This window comes from Suncus etruscus, chromosome 17 (genome assembly GCF_024139225.1).
Source record: "Suncus etruscus isolate mSunEtr1 chromosome 17, mSunEtr1.pri.cur, whole genome shotgun sequence".
In the NCBI taxonomy this organism is placed as follows: Eukaryota; Metazoa; Chordata; class Mammalia; order Eulipotyphla; family Soricidae; genus Suncus; species Suncus etruscus.
The window spans coordinates 10443520-10463529 of record NC_064864.1 but is presented as its reverse complement, the minus strand read 5'-3'; the positions used below and the strand labels follow the sequence as shown (position 1 = coordinate 10463529).

General features: G+C 40.7%; 1 protein-coding gene across 1 annotated transcript in view; it reads left to right on the top strand.

Moving 5' to 3' along the window:
- BICC1 (BicC family RNA binding protein 1) overlaps positions 1-20010 on the top strand; it is a 309226-nt gene that overhangs the window by 147123 nt on the left and 142093 nt on the right. The window contains exon 3 of the mRNA XM_049790533.1: positions 14654-14723. Within this exon, the coding sequence (XP_049646490.1) occupies positions 14654-14723 (70 nt within the window). The remainder of the gene's footprint in view (positions 1-14653; positions 14724-20010) is intronic.

The following is a 20010-nucleotide window of genomic DNA, read 5'->3' as shown; positions in this document are numbered from 1 at the left end:
AAACAAACAAACAAACAAGCCCTTAGTGATCTTTGCATGTCTACCATATGCAAGAGATTTACATATGATCTTGCAGTAGTCTTATTGTCTCTGTTTCACATCTGCGTTTAGCCTTGAGCTTCCCAATTAACCAGTTAGAACCAAAGTCAGATGCTGACCTAGAAAGTGATGTATTCCTTCTTCCTATGAGAGATAGATAATAAGTTTATTGAGCAGAGGATTTCCTGATGTTGGAAGAAGTGATATACAATTCACTCTTTGGGTTTCCCATTCTTTTTCTTTTGGGGCCACATCTTCTGTTGCCCTGGGCTACTCTCAGAATACTGATGCTCTGGGCTTGCTTCTTGTAATGCTCAGGAGATAATGCGGTAATCTTGTTTGGAGACCAGGCCTTCTGCGTTCAGAAAACATGCGCTCTAGCCCAGTGAGTCTCTCTCTAGCTATTTTTTGTTCTTCATTTTAATACATAAAGCAAGCAAATAGTTTGCTGGTGTATAGGTGGTATACAAGCGTGCTTCTCCATCTCTGAAGTGCTTAGGATTTGCAGCTCAAAGAGAAGTGTTTCTCAGTCATTGTAGTTACTTCAGGTCTGGGCATTTTCTTGTTTTATTATTTACCCGAAACACATCCCCTCCAAACCCCAGTCTGCCTGCAAGATATCTAACACAAGAAATCTAGAATAATTGTGGGTAGATTTTTGGGTTAAGGAATGTTTATATTGCAGCTTAAGACTTAAAGGAGAAAAATCTAGGAGCAGATTTTTTTTCCATCCGCTGTGAAACTAGAAATTCTCACAGGTGGATGAAAGATGGTTTCAGATTCTGGACACACAACTGGAGGGTGGAGTCAGTAGGTTTCTGAGGATTATTTGCCGCTCTAGTGTGGAATGGGGTTCACTGGAGAAGCCATTGCCAAGGGAAGGTGACAAGGTCTTAAACACATACCGCTATGGTGTTTATACAATTAAAGTACGTCTCAATATATAGAGTCCAAGAAATGTAATGCAAAAATCAGAGTCATCTTTGTTTTGGGGTAACCCATGGGACTCCTGGCTCTGTGATTGAGGCTAATTCCTGTTGGTGCTTGGGGGCCTTGGCAGTTGTAGAGACAGAATCTGAGGTCTGTGTGGCCTGGAAAGCTGTCTCTTTCTGTCCAGTAGACTTGCCTCTGAAAATTGTAAATTTGGGACTGTAATGATACTACTGTAATGATACTGTGCTTTGCAGGGATGACCCAGGTTTGATCCCATATAGTCCCCTAAGCCTGCCAGGAGTGAGTCCTGAGCTCAACACCAGGAGTAAATGCTGAGCATAGGTTTTGGGTGGCAACAAAATCTCCCCTGTAAACTCCATCCCCCCCAAATAAATGTTAGGTGTGACCTCACTGAACCTGTGCCAGCCAGAGACTGGAGCACAGATGACAGACTACTGTAGACTTTCCATTTTCCACAGCTCATATTTGGCCTAGCTTGTTAGTAAATGCACTTATTACCCTTCCACTTCAAAAGACATTTGACTGGAATTGTTTTTGGAAGGGACCTGTTTGAAGAGGGCTTACTCCTGGCTCTGCATTTACTCCTGGCACAGCTTAGAAGACCATTTGCTTTGGTGCTGTAGCAGGCACAGAGGCTTAGTTTCTTGTCCCTAAGCAGTCAAGATTGAAAAAGGAAAGGATCAGAGCAGATGGCTGAATTCTGTATATGACTTGTAGGATGGAGAAGGAGAAGAAGAAAGGAATACAAGGAAGCTCCCATGTTACAGGATGGATTTTGGAAAAAGATGGAAACTCTTCTTTTAATTTATACCTTTCTAACAAAGGGGGGGGGGCATTTCTTATATTCTAAGAATGTGAGTCTTTAGGTGCCGTTGCAGCGACACAAGTGGTTGTGATTTGCTTTGCATGTGCTAACCTAGGACGGACCGCAGTTCGATCCCCCAGTATCCCATATGGTCCCCCAAGTCAGGAGTGATTTCTGAGCACATAGCCAGGAGTAACCCCTGAGCGCCACTGGGTGTGGCCCCAGGACAAAAACAAACAAACAAAAAAAATGTGGGATGTTACAAACAGGGGAGAGGATGCTGAGATGATCACGATATGGTGGTGATCTGGTGATCACATTCTGTACTTAGCAGATTATTAAGTACCATTCAGGCCCATTGTCCCATCATCAGGGCATTCTGTATTGGCCATTCTTTGGCTTAGGACCATGTCCCTAGCCTTGTCCTGCATTGTTCTCCCATTGTCTCTGTCACTGGGATCAAACCCGGGCCTGCCCCATGGAAGATAAGTGCCTTCTTTGGTCCTTAAATGGAGGATTTCTTTCCCTCTATTATAAAGGAGAATGAATCTTATCAGCGATTTACAGTTCTGTTGTATCTATTACATATTCATTTATACAAATGTTTACAAATTCCTTATTGTCTCACAGGAATCATTGTAGATGGAAGTTTCTGCCTCTGTACTGGTCTGTGGTCATAAACTTTTGTGTAATTGCTGCCTCCATATTTTCCCTTCATATTATTGCTTCACACACTCTGAATTACTTTTTAAATTTGGGGAGGCATGCCTGGCCATTCTCAGGGTTTACTCCTGGCTCTGAGCTTGATGATCACTCCTGGTGTGTTCAGCGAGCAATAGGTAGTGCCAGGGTTCCAACTCCCCAGGTCTGTACTTGTAAGGCAGGTGCCCTACCCACCTGCCTTCACTCTGGCCCTCTCTATAAAACTTTATTTGTAACAACTTATCAACAGCGAGTACAGGGCCTAAAGTGCTTGCCTTGCATCCTGTTGATCCTGGTTTGATTCGCAGCACCATATGGGTCAGTCCCCTTTTAGCACTACCAGGAGTGACCTAAAATACCTTTGCCATGCTCCATTCTCATCACACCCCCCCCCCCAAAAAAAAAAAACAACCAAAAAACTCATCTTGTCCAGGAGAGTGGAAACAGTGCTGAGCTTTTTGTTGTGTGACTTAAGAGTGTGAAGAGAGGGAACATCTTATCTGAACCTCTGAATTGTCATGTTCTCAAGTCTGGAGCACATTCCAGTATTTCTCCACCCCAACAGCTTTTGGGGATACACCTGATAGTACTCTGGACTTACTCTTGACTCTGTGCTCAGGGATCACTCCTGGTGGTGCTCAGGGATGCTCTGAGATGCTGGGGATTGAACCCAGGTCAGCGCCTGCAAGGCAAGCCCCCTCCCTGCCATACTATTGTTTTAGCCCTAGATTCTAGTATTACTTCTTCACTTCTGTTCAGACTTTTCCAGCGGTTCATGGGGTCTCAAGGCCTCTCCCCATGATACCTTGTCTGGTGGTGCAGCCTTATGGACTCAGTTTTGCAGTACCAGGACCTGGCAGTGTCCCCCCTCTATATCCTGTTCCAGATGTTACTATTTCATCCTTTGTTATTTCAAGGTTGTAAACATTTTGTATATGAGATTTCACCCCAATATTACATCCTGTTGGGTATCTAAATTACTTTTGTACAAATTGCCTTTAGTTGTGTCAAGTTTGTCTTTGCTAACTTTTCCTGGCTGCTTATCTATTCTCACACAGCAGCAGTATCCACAGGAAGCCAGGGGAATATATTGATGCTTGATTCTAGATTCCTTCCTTCCTTCCTTCCTTCCTTCCTTCCTTCCTTCCTTCCTTCCTTCCTTCCTTCCTTCCTTCCTTCCTTCCTTCCTTCCTTCCTTCCTTCCTTCCTTCCTTCCTTCCTTCCTTCCTTCCTTCCTTCCTTCCTTCCTTCCTTCCTCCCTCCCTCCCTCCCTCCCTCCCTCCCCTCCCCTCCCCTTCCCTCCCCTCCCATCCCCTTCCCTCCCCCCCCTCCCCCGCTCCCTCCCTCCCTCCCTTCCCTCCCTCCTTCCCTCCCTCCCTCCCTCCCTCCCTTTACTGTCCTCTCTGGGGGTGGTGTCTTCTTTAATCTGTTTTAAAGTGTCACTTGCTTTTTATCCCTAGGAGACAAGGAATTAGCACATTTATTGTTCATGTTTGGACTATGGCAGATGCACACTGAAAAATCACCAATAAATTTTTAAGAAACGATTCGTTATTGACAAGAAAAACATGCATAGTGATTTGGGTAATGAAGAACTGGCCATAGAAGTTGTTGAATTTAACTTAACATCTGAGGTAGTAGAATGTAGACTTTGGTTGATGGGGGCTGATAGTGGTTAAACTGTGTTGACTAAAAATAGTGTATATGGAAAGATTTTATTTATAGGCTGTTTTTTTTTGTTTGTTTGTTTTTTGTTTTGCTCATACCTGGTTATGCTCAAGGATTATTACTCCTGGCTGTGCATGGAATTACCCCTGGAAGGATTGGAAGACCATATAGAACACTAGGAATTGAGCCTGGGCTGGGCCGTATGTAAGGCAAATATCCTACCTTCTTTACTATAATTCTATTTATGTGCATCTAATGAGCATCTTTTGAGCATCATTTTATTTGGAGGCATCTATTTTTGAGAAGAGATTATACCCAATGGTGGTTTGGCTTCTTGTAGCTTGTATACTCAGGAGCTGCTTCTGTAACTGCTGGTGTGTTGTATGTGTGTGTATGTATGTGTGTGTGTTTGTATGTGTGTGAGAGAGATTTCATGATACTCTGTGTATGTATGTTCATGACTTTATGTTGCTCGGGTTAAATCTGGGGCTCCTACAAGTGAACTATTTCCCTGGCCTTGTGTGGACGATAGACTTTGCCTTTTTCTCAAAGATGTACATCTACAGCCCTGGACTCTGCATGCCAGTGTGGCCCTTTGTGTTACTGTGATAAATAAAATACACCCCACACTATTTTCTTTTTCTCTGGGGGTGGAAGTACTTCTGTAGACCTCTGGGTCATTGTCTCATTGCTTAGAAAGGTGAGGAGCAGTCATTCTGCAGTACCTCAGTTTTCATAGCAGAGTTTTGGGAGAGTGAATTTCCTAGACCATTGTTCTGTAAGGCCTTTCTTCTGTTGCTTTAGTGAGGCAGTGAAAGCCCTTGGTTTGAAGTCATGAGACTTCAATTGGACTTTGACACATACCTCTCTGCTACTTGATGTCTTTGAGCCCTTTACAAAATTTCCTTCTTTGTAAAAGATCTCATGTATCTGATATGCAAGGTACTAACTTTTAAGTAGTATGTGGGCAAAATATTAGGCAAAATGTATGGACTTGGTGAAGATGAATCAGTGAATCATTAAAGTCCATTTCTTGAACTCAAAATGAAATGTAATCAAGTCCTTCTCTGGTGTCTGAGCAAAACAGACACCCCTAGGTTTAGACACCCCCTCATGTGAAAAGTTCACAACTCTCCCTTCCCCTTTTCAGTGTTTTAAACAGCCACTTCCATGAGGATACCCCTTGTTTCTCTATAGATTCTTACAAGTTAACTTGAGCCCAAAAGAGTTGGTGTTTGGGGGGAAGCAGGCTCCAGCTGGCTTCCAGCTGGCAGTCATTTTGAATGATTAATTTTCAATAGTTTAGTATAGATGCCAAGTTAAGAGAGTTCAGTGATCTTTTTCTGATCCAAGAATAAGTATTTCAAGTCAAGTCAGCATAAACTGGCTTGTCTTGGTTGATCTGAGATGTTGATTACTTACCTGTGGATTTTTAAACTTTGTCTGGTTTGAAGAATTTGGTGAAATAAGCACATTAGTAGAATATTGTTGGTTTGGCAAAAGATTTCTTCATCTGTAAGATATTATCCTATAATTACTACAAACTTGCAGAATGTGTAGTAGTAGAGTGAATTGGATAGACATATTTTCTTTCTACAGAAAGTGCTAATCTGGAATTCCTTGGAGATGAAAAAATCGATGACTTAGACATTTAATAATGTGAATGGAAATTCTTGTTGTCTTGGATATAAATATATGCAAATTTTGATTAGATTTTTCTTGCTTCTAATTTTGAAAAATTATTAAAATGTTCCAATGTAAAACTGTGATGCATCTTTTTCAATGAGATAACTTTCTCGCATGAAAGCAATTCCAAATTTCATCCTGTGTAAAATATCACCTTCCCTTCCCAACTCCTTTTCTTTCCTCCTTTTACTCCCAAATTTAGAACAGAAAAGTGAAATTCTATGTAATTGCATGTTTGAGTAACTTTTTGTTTTTGTTTTGGGGCCACACCTGACAATGCTCAGGGGGTACTCCTGGCTCTGCACTCTGGAATCATTCTTGGTGGTCTCAGAGGACCATGTGGGATGCCAGGGATTGAAACCAGGTCAACTACCTATAAAATATCTATCTACCTATACTATATCTCTAGTTCTCCTATTGGCTCACTTTTTAACATGAAAGAAACATTACTTATCAGTTTTTAATAAGGGTATACTACTCCTCGTTTATGAAAGGCAAATAGGAGTGAAAAAACTTGACATATTCATAGAGTGCTTTTTCAAAATTTTCACTATGAAAATATAATAGATGAACTATAAAATGCATGTTCCTAATATAAACTACTAAAATGCATTCATGTAATGCAAAGTGGATTTTAGGTCAAATATCTTGTAATATCTTTAAAAAACCGAACTGAAGTTTGTTGGAGATTTTTTTTTTTTTCTCCTAAGACAGAAGATAGTGATTTTGTACTCAAAGGTTTTGTGGCTTTGCATATCTCGGCATTTCAGCATTGAACTGACATATTGGTATTTATGGTTTTACTTCCACAGGGCCACACTAGTCATTTTAAGCTTGTCTCTCAAAGTCAAGTTCAAATTTCATGCAACTCTGGGCATTCCCCTCTTATTTGGAGTGGGTCAGAGAGGTTTGAGTCAGCTTAATTCTTGAATGTTAACTGAACATCTGCACAACAGCCTAACAGAAGAATGGAGGCATATTTAGTATTTTATTCTTTTTTTTTTTTTTTTTTGGTTTTTGGGCCACACCCTGTGACGCTCAGGGGTTACTCCTGGCTATGCGCTCAGAAGTTGCTCCTGGCTTCTTGGGGGGACCATATGGGACGCCGGGGGATCGAACCGCGGTCCGTCCTAGGCTAGCGCAGGCAAGGCAGGCACCTTACCTCCAGCGCCACCGCCCGGCCCCAGTATTTTATTCTTGGAGGTAATCTCTTTTCAGATTTTGTAGGATTTACCATATTTTTCGTACCATAAGATGCACCCCTCCCCAAGGGGGAAATATCTTATGGAGCATCTTATGGAGCAAATGGTTCATGAGTTCTTGAGGTTCCCAGAAAACTAAAAGAGTACTTGAGACTTAAACTCTCTTCATTTGTTAATGGCGGTCCTAATGATTCTTAATGTCACATTGACTGCCGCTCACTTAATATGGTTGAAATATTATTGTTATATTTCATTAAATATTTTAGTACACCATTTGCTTTAGACTATTTTTTTTCTTTTTTCTTTTCCTCATCTAAAAACTCTGTGTCCTATGGTCAGGTGCGTCTGATAGAGCAAAAAATACGGTTACTCAGTTGTGGGTGTTGTGTATTGTAAATTGTTTATAGAAGATATCCCTGTCAGTGTTTGCAATTATTGTGAGTCGACTCCTGGGGTAAAACTATTAGAGTTGACCTTGGACTCACAGAACTGTCTCCTCATCATCCCACATACTTAGTGACTCTCAAAGCACTGTGTCCACCTTATGATTTTGTTTCAAGATTTGTCTTCTTTTGATGTAAGCAAAGTGCTTATGCCACAATTTTTGCATTTTGGGGCATAGGATATCAGACTTACCTGAAAACTTTTGGGATTTTGTTTTTCTTTTTGGCGCCTTCTGGGAAAAAAATCCAGCCTTGAACCTTCAGCTGCTCCATCATTCACCTGTAGCATGGAAAAACATGACTTGGAACAAGATTTTTAAAAAACATTTGGGACATGCTTTACTGTTTATAGAAAAAGATTCATAATCAGAAGTTCTTGGACTTTTGATTTACGAAGGTGGAAGCAGAAACTATTATAAGCTTGCAAAAATAAACAACCCTGTATGGAACTCATTTTAGAAATATTTATTTTTTGAGATGCAAGATAGTAATTTTCTCCTCAGAAGGTTGGTGGCTTTGTGATTTTAGCCACAGTTTCCTGCATTACCTTTTTCAGACCCCATAAATCCTTCCTTGATGACCTCCTAGGACACTTTTTAAAGTGTAACTTGCTAACTAAACAACTTCTGGCCTGCTTAGTGATCTACTTGCTGCCTTTTCACCCTTGAACCCTTCATCCTTAATCCCTCCTCTCCCAGATGCCTGCCTTCAGTCTCTCTCTCTCTCCTCTCTCTCTCTCTCTTTCTCTCTCTCTCTCTCTCTCTCTCTCTCTCTCTCTCTCTCTCTCTCTCTCTCTCTCTCTCTCTCTCTCTCTCTCTCTCCCCCAGGAAATCAGCTTCCATTCTGAGATTTCTGCAGCAGCATCTCTGTACCACACACTCTGTTCACTCTGTACTTGCCCCTCCTCAGGATGATGGAGGGATTCATTGTGTTGTTCCAAATGGCAGCTGACCTGTTAACCTGTTAACAGTATGTTCTTTGTATGTGTACTTACTGACTTGGGGTTGCTCAGACACTCTAGGTTTGGGAAGTGTCATTGTTCACCTTGTAAAAATAATTTTACTTCCTGAAAATTCGGTAAATAGGGATTTACGTTTCTTTGAGCCAGTAATAGCCAGTTGTAGGTACCAGAAAGCTTTCATTCCTGTCATGTCTTTGAACCTGTATTAAGTATGTGCTTAGTGGCCTCAGGGTGAAAGGGATGCAAGATTCCTTCCCTGTCCATGGCATGAGAGGTGAACTTTGAAACACCTCAGCTGTGAGTCTCACACACACAGACCCTCTAAGGTCTGCCCTGATTCCTTCAAGGCCTTACCACATACTTTTCTGCCTGAAACTTCATCTTCTTATTCTATTCCTCAGGGAATTAGGATTTCCTCTTGAGTATCTATGACTGGGCTAGATTCCTTTTCTATTTTTCACTGCCCTGCCCCTTCCTGAAACTTAGTGCATGGTACTTAATGTTGGGTTAACTTGTTTTTTCCCTGTTTAGACTGTAAACTGGAGCAAAGGACACATTTTTGGCTATTGTATTCTCTAGAATTTAGGGCAATTCCTGACCAAATGTCAGTTTGTAATAAAATTCTACAGGAGTTAATATTACATCACATTCCATAGAAGTTGAATGTGATTGGGGTTTTCTGCATGCCTTCTCATCAAATCCTGACAACAGTTAAATAGGTCCTATAATTGTACAGAGGAGAAAGTGATGTTGATTTGAGAAATTGTTTTCAGAGGCTGGAGTGATAGTACAGCAGGTCAGGTATTTGCCTTGCATGTGTTCAATACCCAGCATCCCATATGGTCCCAAAGCCCACCAGGAGTGAATCCTGAGTGCAGAGCCAGGAGTAAACATTGAGCGTTGCCGGATATGGCTCAACAACAAAACCAAAAATAAATGTTTGCAACATGAAGGAAAAACAGAAAGGCTGGACCCTGAGTTTGGAGTCACTTGCCTTTAACTCAACTAAAGTAGACATAATAGTGAACAGATGAAGGACATCTCTGAAGGCCACCCAGCAATGCTCCCCAATGGGTGTGAAACTTAAGTCCCAGTGACTTGTGATGGGTGTTGGGGATCACAAGTGAAAGCTTAATGAAGTTGCTTTGTTTTCTAATAGGGAAAAGAGTTCATGGGGTCTCAGTTTAATAAGTAGTCATTTGTTGCTTCTAGGACTTTGGTTTCAGGATTTGGGGTAGCAGGTCTAGGATGACTCTCATTCCCTCACTGGCAGTGTTGTCGCAGGGGAGTTGAAAGTGAGTTAGTGCTTTACCATCTGGCTGTGTAGACACTAGGCTGGTGTGTGATTTAGATTCTGTGTGCTGTGGGCATTTGATGCCAATGCTGCTAGGATATTTCCTCTAGTTTATTCTTTTAGATGGAGTAGCTGTTGATATATATTAAAAAGCTTTCTAGGAAATTCAATGTAGTTTTATGATTTCAGAAAATTGTTTAAGTTTTATATATAGTCTAGATGTAAATGCATATTTATAAAGTTATATGTCAGTCGGGAAGCCTTTCTATTATAATTTGGTACCTGACAAAATTTATCGGATGAAATGGCCAAATGAATTCAGAAGAAAAGCAAATAGGTTATTTTTTTTTTTTTTTTTTTTTTGGTTTTTGGGCCACACCCGGTGACGCTCAGGGGTTACTCCTGGCTATGCGCTCAGAAGTCGCTCCTGGCTTGGGGGACCATATGGGACGCCGGGGGATCGAACCGCGGTCCGTCTCCTAGGCTAGCGCAGGTAAGGCAGGCACCTTACCTCGAGCGCCTAATGCTCTATAGCCAACACTGTTACAGTAAGATCTTATTTTTATTTCTTGTTTCTGTACAAGTATTAAGCAATTTAGAGGAAATTCTGCATTGTGAGACGAAATTCTGCGAGTTAAAAAGACTTATGTAGATGAGAGCTGGAAATGATAGGTTAATAGATTTGACCAGGATGTATTTCTTGCCCGAAAGTAATAAGAACATTAGTGATTCACTTGGAATTTAAGATACAAGTAATTTTTGAACCTGGACCCTGGAGCTTGGTCCTATGCCGGTATCAAGATCACTGTCAAATATTTATTATTATTATTATTATTATTATTATTATTATCATTATCATTATCATTATTATTATTTCTTCTTATTCCTTTGCTTGACACAAACATTAGGAATTATGTCTTGGTCCTGGTTATGTGATCTGGCCTGTGACACCTAAGTAAGCTTTTAATAAATATTTGTAGTGCATTTAAATTTTTTTTGTTTTGGGGCCACATCTGTCAGTGATTCTCATGAATCACTCTTGACAGTGATGGGGAAACAACACCATTTTGGAAACCAGAATTGAACCCAGGTTGAGTAAATGCAAAGTAAGTACCTTACCTGCTGTGCTATTCCTCTGCCCCTGGAGGATGTTTACATCAGAAAATCTGCAAAGATATTGAAGCCTCTTTTCAAGTGGTCATATACACACATTTCAAATAAACTTAGCTAGATGGGAAGAGGTTTCAATAGATGGCGCTAGAGGCTATGGTCACTTTGATGGAAGCCTAGTGTGGTAGCTTTCTTTGCTATTATTTTCCCCTGATAGAAGATGAAAACAAAACAAAACAAAACAAAATTCATTGAAGTATTGTGGTTTCCAGTACCATTACCGGCAATTCCTTAAACACATCATTCCATTACTACACCCATGACTAGGATTCCTACTTCCTCCACTGAGATCCCAAGGTCCTTCTATTTCCACATTCCTGTCACACCCATCTCCTTTCTACTTTCTGTGGATCAGCAGTTCTGTTGCCTTTGACGGCATTTGAAAGGGATGAAAAAGGCACCCTTGAAACACATGCCACAAATGTGAGCCAGGATTACATTAATAAGATAAGACACGATATTCAGTGGAGGATGGTGCTAAAAGTATGGGCTTCACAGTGTCTGGGATTTTAATTCCCTCTGTGTGAGGAATAGAGAAAGTCAAAGGGAGTTATGAAGATGTGTTTATCCAAATATTGCTTGTACTTGCTCTGTTAGCATAGAGGTCTTGCTTTTCTTTGAAGATGCAGCCTTCAGTAAATACAGAAAATAAGAGCATTTCCCAGTATCTGTTGGAAAATAAATACTGAGGTGGGAAGACATTCCGGTTGGGGGTCAGGGAGAGGAAACAGCAAAAAAGCAACAGATGGCAGGTGGGGCAGAGAGAATGATAATATTTATTTACATAGTTTATGCATATGAAGAGGAAAAAGACTATCCAGGGAAAGAGTCTTCTAAACACAAGGACAGCATAGGATTAGGTTCTGTAGGGCCAGTCGACATACCTTCAGGTCTTCAATTAGACTGTGTTTTGTTATGTAATTATTTTTTGATAGACTTGGGCCACACAGAGAGTCTCAGTGGTCATTTCCTGTTCCCCAGGGGTCACTCTATGCACGTTTAGTGCCACCCTCCGACTGTGCAAAGGGCCTTACCCATGCTATATATCTATGATTCCCCTCCCACATGAAACAAGCATGTAGAGAAAAAATCCTTTAAAGAAAATGAATAGTGTAAGTCCCATCATAAGTGCCTGCCTGGCATTAATGGCAAATGTCTCTAGACCTTAGTGTAAGAGACCCGGGATGGGCAACTCTGGAACTCTGGGTCTTCTGCCCCCATCAATGGAACTCCTGTTCCTCCCTGCCAGCCAACAGTTGCCATATGAGGATGTGTATTTCGGGTGCTGAATCTGTCCAAGTTTTCCAAAACAGCAGAAATCTGAATTTCTGTGTGCAGTTAAAATAAATATAAAATATATTTTGTTTTTAAATATATTTTATATTTAAATATAAAATAAAAATAAAATATTTTTTTTGTTTTTGTTTCTGTTTTCCAACTGCACCAGGAGGTGCTCAGAAATTACTTTTGGCAGGCCTGGGGGACTATATGGAATGTTGTAGATTGAACCCGGGTAAAGCAAAATCCCTATCTGATGTTCCGCTTCAGCCCTCAGGTTTAAAATATTGGTTCATGGTTCATAAGACCTTACCCTGGGATGGCAAAACAGCTGAACCATTTGCTGAAAATTTTGTTAAATATGATGAAGGCGATCAAAGGAGAGACAATGCATGATAACTAACCTACCTTGTACTAGCCATCAGCTACAAATCATTGTGTCAATGCATTTTTATTTTCTTCATGTTTACTTTCATCAACTCTAAATTCATATTTTTTTATTTGGTTTTTGGGCCACACCCCGTGACTCTCAGGGGTTACTCCTGGCTCTTCACTCAGAAATTGCTCCTGGCTTGGGGGACCATATAGGATGCCAGGGGATTGAACCGTGGTCCATCCTAGGCCAGCTGTGTGCAAGGCAAACGCTCTACTACTTGCACCACTGCTTGGCCCCTCTAAATTCATATTTATAAAATAAATATTACTCCACTTAAGCCATTAATGAATGACAATTGCTGTAACTGGACTGTTAATTTAATTGTTTGTTCTTGGTGAATTTTGTGTTCCTGTGACAAAAGACAAGAGTTCATAATGATTCATGTGATAAAATAGAGAAAAACAAAGAATAAACATTTTTTGTTGTCTCTGGGAGTAATATACTAATGCCTTGCACATAGCCACCTAGGTTTGAGCCTTGATACCCATATGAACCCCAAATCTCACCTCTACCTAAATTAATAAAACTTATTTAAAAATGGGGAGGGGGCAGAGAGATAGCACAGCAGTAGGGTGTTTGTCTTGCATACAGATGATCCAGGACAGATGGTGGTTAGAATCCCAGTATCCCATATGGTCCCCTGAGCCAGTCAGGAGCTATTTCTGAGTGCAGAGTCAGGAGTAACCCCTGAGTACCACTGGGTATGACCCCAAAACCAAAAACAAATGTGAGGGGTTGCTGGAGTGATAGCAAGGAGGGCATTTATCTTTGACCCTGCACCACCAGGAGTAACCTCTGAGAATTGCCAGGCGTAGCATAAAAAGCAAAAGCACAAAACAAAACAAAAAACCCCAAACCAAACAGTTTGGGATGACTCATCCTTTTCTTGTTTACCATCTACTTCCTTCTCTAGTCACTGGTTGTGTCCTTCACTTGTTCTTGCACCTCAGAGCATTTGGATCTCAAATCTCCTGGCTAGTGTTAGCTGCTTGTAAGTGGGTGATGGTGTGTGTGTGGTGGGTGTATTTTGGACTGGGACTGGAAGAAGATGGGAATGTAGCCTTATGACATGATGTCGTAGTTAGAGGCTTTTCATCAGTTTTAATGAAATACAAATGTGCCTCCAGCACATTTACCAGAAAAAAAAAATAAAAAAGGCGCCTCATTTTAGTATGGCCTAACCCACATAGTTTTGTATTACAAAGATCATGTTTGGTGTGTCGCAATCTATTGGCGATTGTTTGGGGGAATTTTTTTTTTTGCACAAGCATCTCTGATGGTTCTGATGTTAAGTTGGACTAAGTAGATGCTCATGGACTTTTGGGTCTTCTTATCTCTATGTGAAGATTCTGTAACTTCAAGGGGAGTCACAAAATATACTACAAATATAGGGCCCGGAGAGATAGCACAGCGGTGTTTGCCTTGCAAGCAGCCGATCCAGGACCAAAGGTGGTTGGTTCGAGTCCCGGTGTCCCATATGGTCCCCTGTGCCTGCCAGGAGCTATTTCTGAGCAGACAGCCAGGAGTAACCCCTGAGCACCACCGGGTGTGACCCAAAAACAAAAACAAACAAACAAACAAACAAACAAAAATATACTACAAATATAGCTCATAATGGGTTAAGGTTTTTAGAAGATATTTTTTGTTTGTTTGTTTTTGGGCCACATCTGCTGACGCTCAGGGATTACTCCTGGCTCTGCACTCAGAAATCTCTCTTGGCAGGCTTGGGGGACCATATGGAATGCCGGGGATCGAACCCTGGTCCTAACTGGGTCAGCCATGTGCAAGGCAAACAAATGCCCTACTACTGTACTATCTTTCCAGCCCCATAAGAAACATCTTTTATTTTCTTCCTCCAAGTGGTTTTTCTTGGCCTTGTTTTCAAATGAGATAAATTTGTTGTATCACCCTGAGATAAAATATTTGAAAATATTTTTCTATCAGAAAAGTCTTATCTGCAAATGCAAGTTCTTAATTGAATCAATTTATTTTTCCTCTCTCGATTTTTCTAACAGATCATGGAGGAAACAAATACACAGATTGCTTGGCCATCGAAGCTGAAGATCGGCGCCAAGTCGAAGAAAGGTAAGTTGTCAGAGATGAGAATGTTTGTGGTTTTGATCATGGATACTACACAAAATTATTGTTTATCAGGGAAAATTAACATTAATTCATCTTCCGTGTATCTCAGTACTTCTCATATAGAAGTAGATAGGGAGATGGCTGTAACTAGAATTAATTATATACCCTTTCATCAGAGAGTGGAAGTTTCTAGGCATTAAGTATAATAGAAGTGTTTCTATAAAAGCAGACACAATAATAGGTGATTTTAGGAATCATTCACTGGCTGTAAGTCTGGCATTACCTAACATGTATTCACACATAACTCCTAAATTTAATGTCCTCTTCTTCTTTGGAAGTACTCTGTCCCACTATTATCCTGATTAAGAAACTTCAAGAATATCTACCCTTTGTGTTTGCCCACTTGTTGGAGTTCCCCAATTTTTTTTTGAGTTCCCCATTTTTTTGGATCTGGATCCTTCTGGTTTTTTGACTTCACTGATTTCAGCCACCTGCAGATACTTCCTACTCCTCCAGGTCCTTCTTAAGGATGCCATTGCTGGGTACCAGTCCTGATGAACAGGCCTGAAGCCTGGGCACCAGGAGAAGTAAGAAAACAAGACAGACATAAGAGAGAAAAGCCTGGGATAAGGGGCTCACAACCTCTTGGACTGATAGCCCTAGCTGTCCTCCACATGCAGTAATTTAATATTCAGGGCGAGTAATTCCGGAAGAAGGGCAAACTCTTAACAGGCAGATCCCTATCTGTGCTAAACTAGCTTACATGGGTCTTTACATATCAAAAAGGGGTGTGATGCGCACCACCTCCAGCAATAACACAGCAGGTAGGGCTTTTGCCTTGCAACTGTTTGGATCTTGAGCATTCCATGTGGTCCCCTGAGCCTTCTAGGAATAATTTCTAAATGCAGAGCCAGGAGTAATCCTGAGCATTGCAGGTGTTGCCTGTCTCCCTACCCCTCCAAAAAAAAAACAAAAAACAAAACAATAAAAAAACAACCCACCAAAAACAAACAAAAAAGGGTGTATATCAAAGAGGAAGCTAATGAAAAGTCTCTGGATTGTCTTCTTCTGGGAGAGGTGGCAGATAAAAGTGAGTGAATACATGAGCCCCCTCTCCCCCCCCCCCCCCCGCCACCAATAAGGCATTTCCTAAGGGTGCCTGCCTTCCACAAAGAGTGATGAGTGCAGTTAGAGAAATAACTACATTGAGAACCATCATAAAGATGTGAATGAATGAGGGAAGTAGAAAGCCTGTCTAGAGCACAGGTGGGGGTGGGGTGGGGTGGGGAGGAGGGAGATTTGGGACATTGGTGGTGGGAATGTTGCACTGGTGAAGGGGGTTGTTCTTTACATGACTAAAACCCAACCACAATCATGTTTGTAATCAAGGTGTTTAAATAAAGATATTAAAAAAAAAGAAATTTAGAATCCCTAAATTACCTTTGCCCCTGTTTACAGATTATCATCTCTCTGGCTAAATTTAATAATTTCTTGATGTCTTTATATTTGACAATAAGGTTCTTGTTTAGTTCCCAGTTCCCACATGGCTTTGATAGCTGATTTTTATGTTATGAACCTTTGATTTCCTTTGATGACTACTTCTCCTCTGTCACAGCAGAGCCTTTTTTAGGCTAAGCATTTTCCTTATCTTGCCCTCCTTTGCCATATCTTTTTTTTTTTTATTATTATTTTGTTTTTGGGTCACACCTGGCCGGGATCAGGGGTTACTCCTGGATCTATGCTCAGAAATCTCTGCTGGAAGGCTTGGGGGACCATATGGGATGCCAGGAATCGAACCACAGTCCTTCCTGGGTCGGCCTTGCTCAAGGCAAACACCCTACTGCTGTGCTCTCTGCCCTGCTTTGCTATGTCTTATAGCAGCACTGTAGATGGAAGATCCAAAATGGAAGTGAAGGGGTCCAAGTGATAGCTGGAGGGCATTTGTTTGCCTCCCACGAGCCAGTGAGAGAGAGAGAGAGAGAGAGAGAGAGAGAGAGAGAGAGAGAGAGAGAGAGAGAGAGAGAAGAGGGGAGGGAACCCTTATATTTTCAGATGACCCAAACATTTGTGTTTTATTCACAAATTTTATTTTAAAATCTAACTGTATTTTCAGCATAATGGGTTATGTATGCTGCACCGAAAGATGCCTGTAGTCATTAGTAAATAATTTAAGACCAACAAACAATTTGGAAAATGATGATTGTGTAAGCCTAGCCTTGTCCTTTGTGGTCTCTCTTTTTTGTTTTTGTTTGTTTTTGTTTTGCTATTTAGCTTTGTGTTTGCTGCTCCTTCTCCCTGTAACTTTTTTTTGTTTATTTTTGATTTTTGGGCTACACCAGGAGGCACTTAGGGGTTACTCCTTGCTCTGCATTCAGAAATCACTCCTGTCAGCCTTCGAGGACCATATGGAATGCCAGGGATCTAACCTGGGTTAGCTGCGTGCAAGGCAAATGCCCTACTGGCTGTGCTATTGCTCTGGATACACCTTGTAACTTTTTATTTTATTAACTAATAACTGCAGGATTTCTCAGGTTTTTAAATTTGATTCCAGATTACTGCCTTTAATCTTTTTTTTTTATCAGTTACTCATCACATGGAATGTAAATTATTTTAGAGTTAGGAATGTGAGTTTTATTTTCTTGATTTCAGTGAATTGGGGTTTCTGCAGAAACTCTGATTCTGTTACTTTTTCATTTATGAACGTGGTGGCAAGGACATGAGGGGACTCTATATTAAGCAATCATAAAATGACACAGTGAGGACTGACGAAATAATATATCAGAGAAGGTACTTTCCTTGTCTGCAGCTGACGTGGGTTCGATTCCTGGCACCTTTAGCAAATCACTCGGGCTGATCCCAGAGCCTACCTGGAGAGAAACTTGAGCACAGTCAAGTGTGAACTCAAAACAAACAAACAAAAAATGACAGTGAATTTCCATGAGTAATTTTGCAACTGTTTAAATTTTATATCTTTTTTTTTCCTTTTTATCTCCTGGACTATTAAATATATTCTTAATAAATCTTCAACATATTGAAATGTTTTATACTCATTATCCAGGGGAAGAAATTGCCATTAGTGAGTTATCTAATTAATTATAGTCATTTTAAAATTCCTAACTCAATTCTAGAGTCAATTGGAATTTGAATATAAATTGCATATTCTTTCTCTGTTAAGTACTTTTCATTATAAAGGATGAAATGGGGGGGGGCTGGAGAAATAATACAGAGGCCATTCTGTGTGCCGTCCATATTTCTGAACCAGTTTTGATGCTTGGCTCCACATATATGTATACCATCTTATGAACCCTGCCAGAAGTGATCCTGGAGCACAGAGCCAGGAGTGAGCCTGGAGCATAGCCTAGTGTGGCTCAATATAAAATAAAACAAATGAAAACCAAAAAAAAAAAGAAAAGAGAGTGAAGTGAGTTTCATCAATATGATACTAAAAATGTAGTCTGGTCATCTCCTGGCCAGAGTGAAAGCACAATGGGTAGAGGTTTACCTTGTATGCAGTTGATGCTGAATCAGGTTTGATCCCTGGCATCCCATATGGTCCCCCAAGACTTCCAGGAGTAATGTCTGAGTGCAGAGCCAGGTGTATTCCCTGAGTGCTTTCATGTGTAGCCCCCCAATCAAACAAACTAAAACAGGTAAACATGAACATTCAAGTGATTGTAGGTAATTCTGAACCTTTTTCTTTTGAATTATATATATATATATATATATATTGCAGTTCTCCACTATCACAAAAATTGAGAATTGATTTTGTATTTAAAATATAACTATGGCTTTATAGAGATTTTAGATGATACAAAAATAATAGATAATATGAAACTAGTTTTTTTGGGGGGGGTCACTGGAGAGAGATAGTACAGTGGATAGGACACTTGCTTGTTGTTGATTTGGGTTTGATCCCTAGAACCCTATATAATACCCCCCATCACCTCCTGCCAGCCAGGAGTGATCTTGGAGAAGTGCAGAACCGGAGTAAGCAGTAAGCCTTGAGCACAGACAAAATTGCCTTCACCTTCCCCTCACAAAACCCAAAGAAATTAGATAGGTTTTTTTTTTATTAGTTTTCAGTCAGTTAATACTTTCAAACCATTCAGAATGTTCATTGCTATTTCACATCTTGATATTTCACTTTAAAGATAAACATATGGGGGCCGTAGAGATAGCACAGTGGTAAGGCGTTTGCCTTAGATGCAGAAGGATGGTGATTTGAATCCCGGCATCCCATATGGTCCCCCGAACCTGCCAAAAGCGATTTCTGAGCATAGAGCCAGGAGTAACCCCTGAGCGCTGCCTTGTGTAACCCAAAAACAACACACACACACACACACACACACACACACACAAAGATAAACATATTTCAGATATAAAGTAAAAATATGAACACATATTTAGTGTAGGAGACAAGGCATTTACTTGCCTTGCATGAAGCTGACCTTAGGTTTTTTTTTAATTTTTATTTATTTATTTTTAATATAAATCTTTATTTAAGCACCATGATTACAAGCATGTTTGTAGTTTCGGTTTGACCTTAGTTCTTATCTCTTGCATCACAAATGACCCTCTGAGCATTCCTGGGGGAGAGCAGGTATGACCCCCAAACCCAAAGATTAAAAAAAAATAGTTTGGGGCCGGGCGGTGGCGCTGGAGGTAAGGTGCCTGCCTTGCCTGCGCTAGCCTAGGACGGACCACGGTTCGATCCCCCGGCATCCCATATGGTCCCCCAAGAAGCCAGGAGCAACTTCTGAGCGCATAGCCAGGAGTAACCCCTGAGCGTCACAGGGTGTGGCCCAAAAACCAAAAAAAAAAAAAATAGTTTCACCTTAAAAATGTATATTGAGCATGGAGAGATAGAATAGCAGGTAGAACAATTACCTTGCTCATGGCCGACCTGGGTTCAATTCTTGGTATCCCATGTAGTCCCCTAAGCCCCACCAGAATAGATTTCTGAATGCAGAGCCAGGAGTAAATTCTGAGAACCCCCAGGTGTTAAACACCCCCCCCCCCCAGTATATTTCATCAGTACTTTTGGAGGTTCTTAGCACAATTTACACATGGTTGAAGTTAACTTTTGGAATTGTGCCTAAGAATTAGTTGTTCCCTCCTGGCCCGGTCTACACATTATTTTGCATTATTTATGAGGTGCTACCAATGTCCACAGAACTGTATGATGAGCAGAATGTGCCAGAAGAGAAAGATTGAATATAAGGAAGAGGGAAAAAGAATAAGTGTTCCTCAGAGGAATTTACTGTTTAGAATTGACTTGAGATTCTCATAA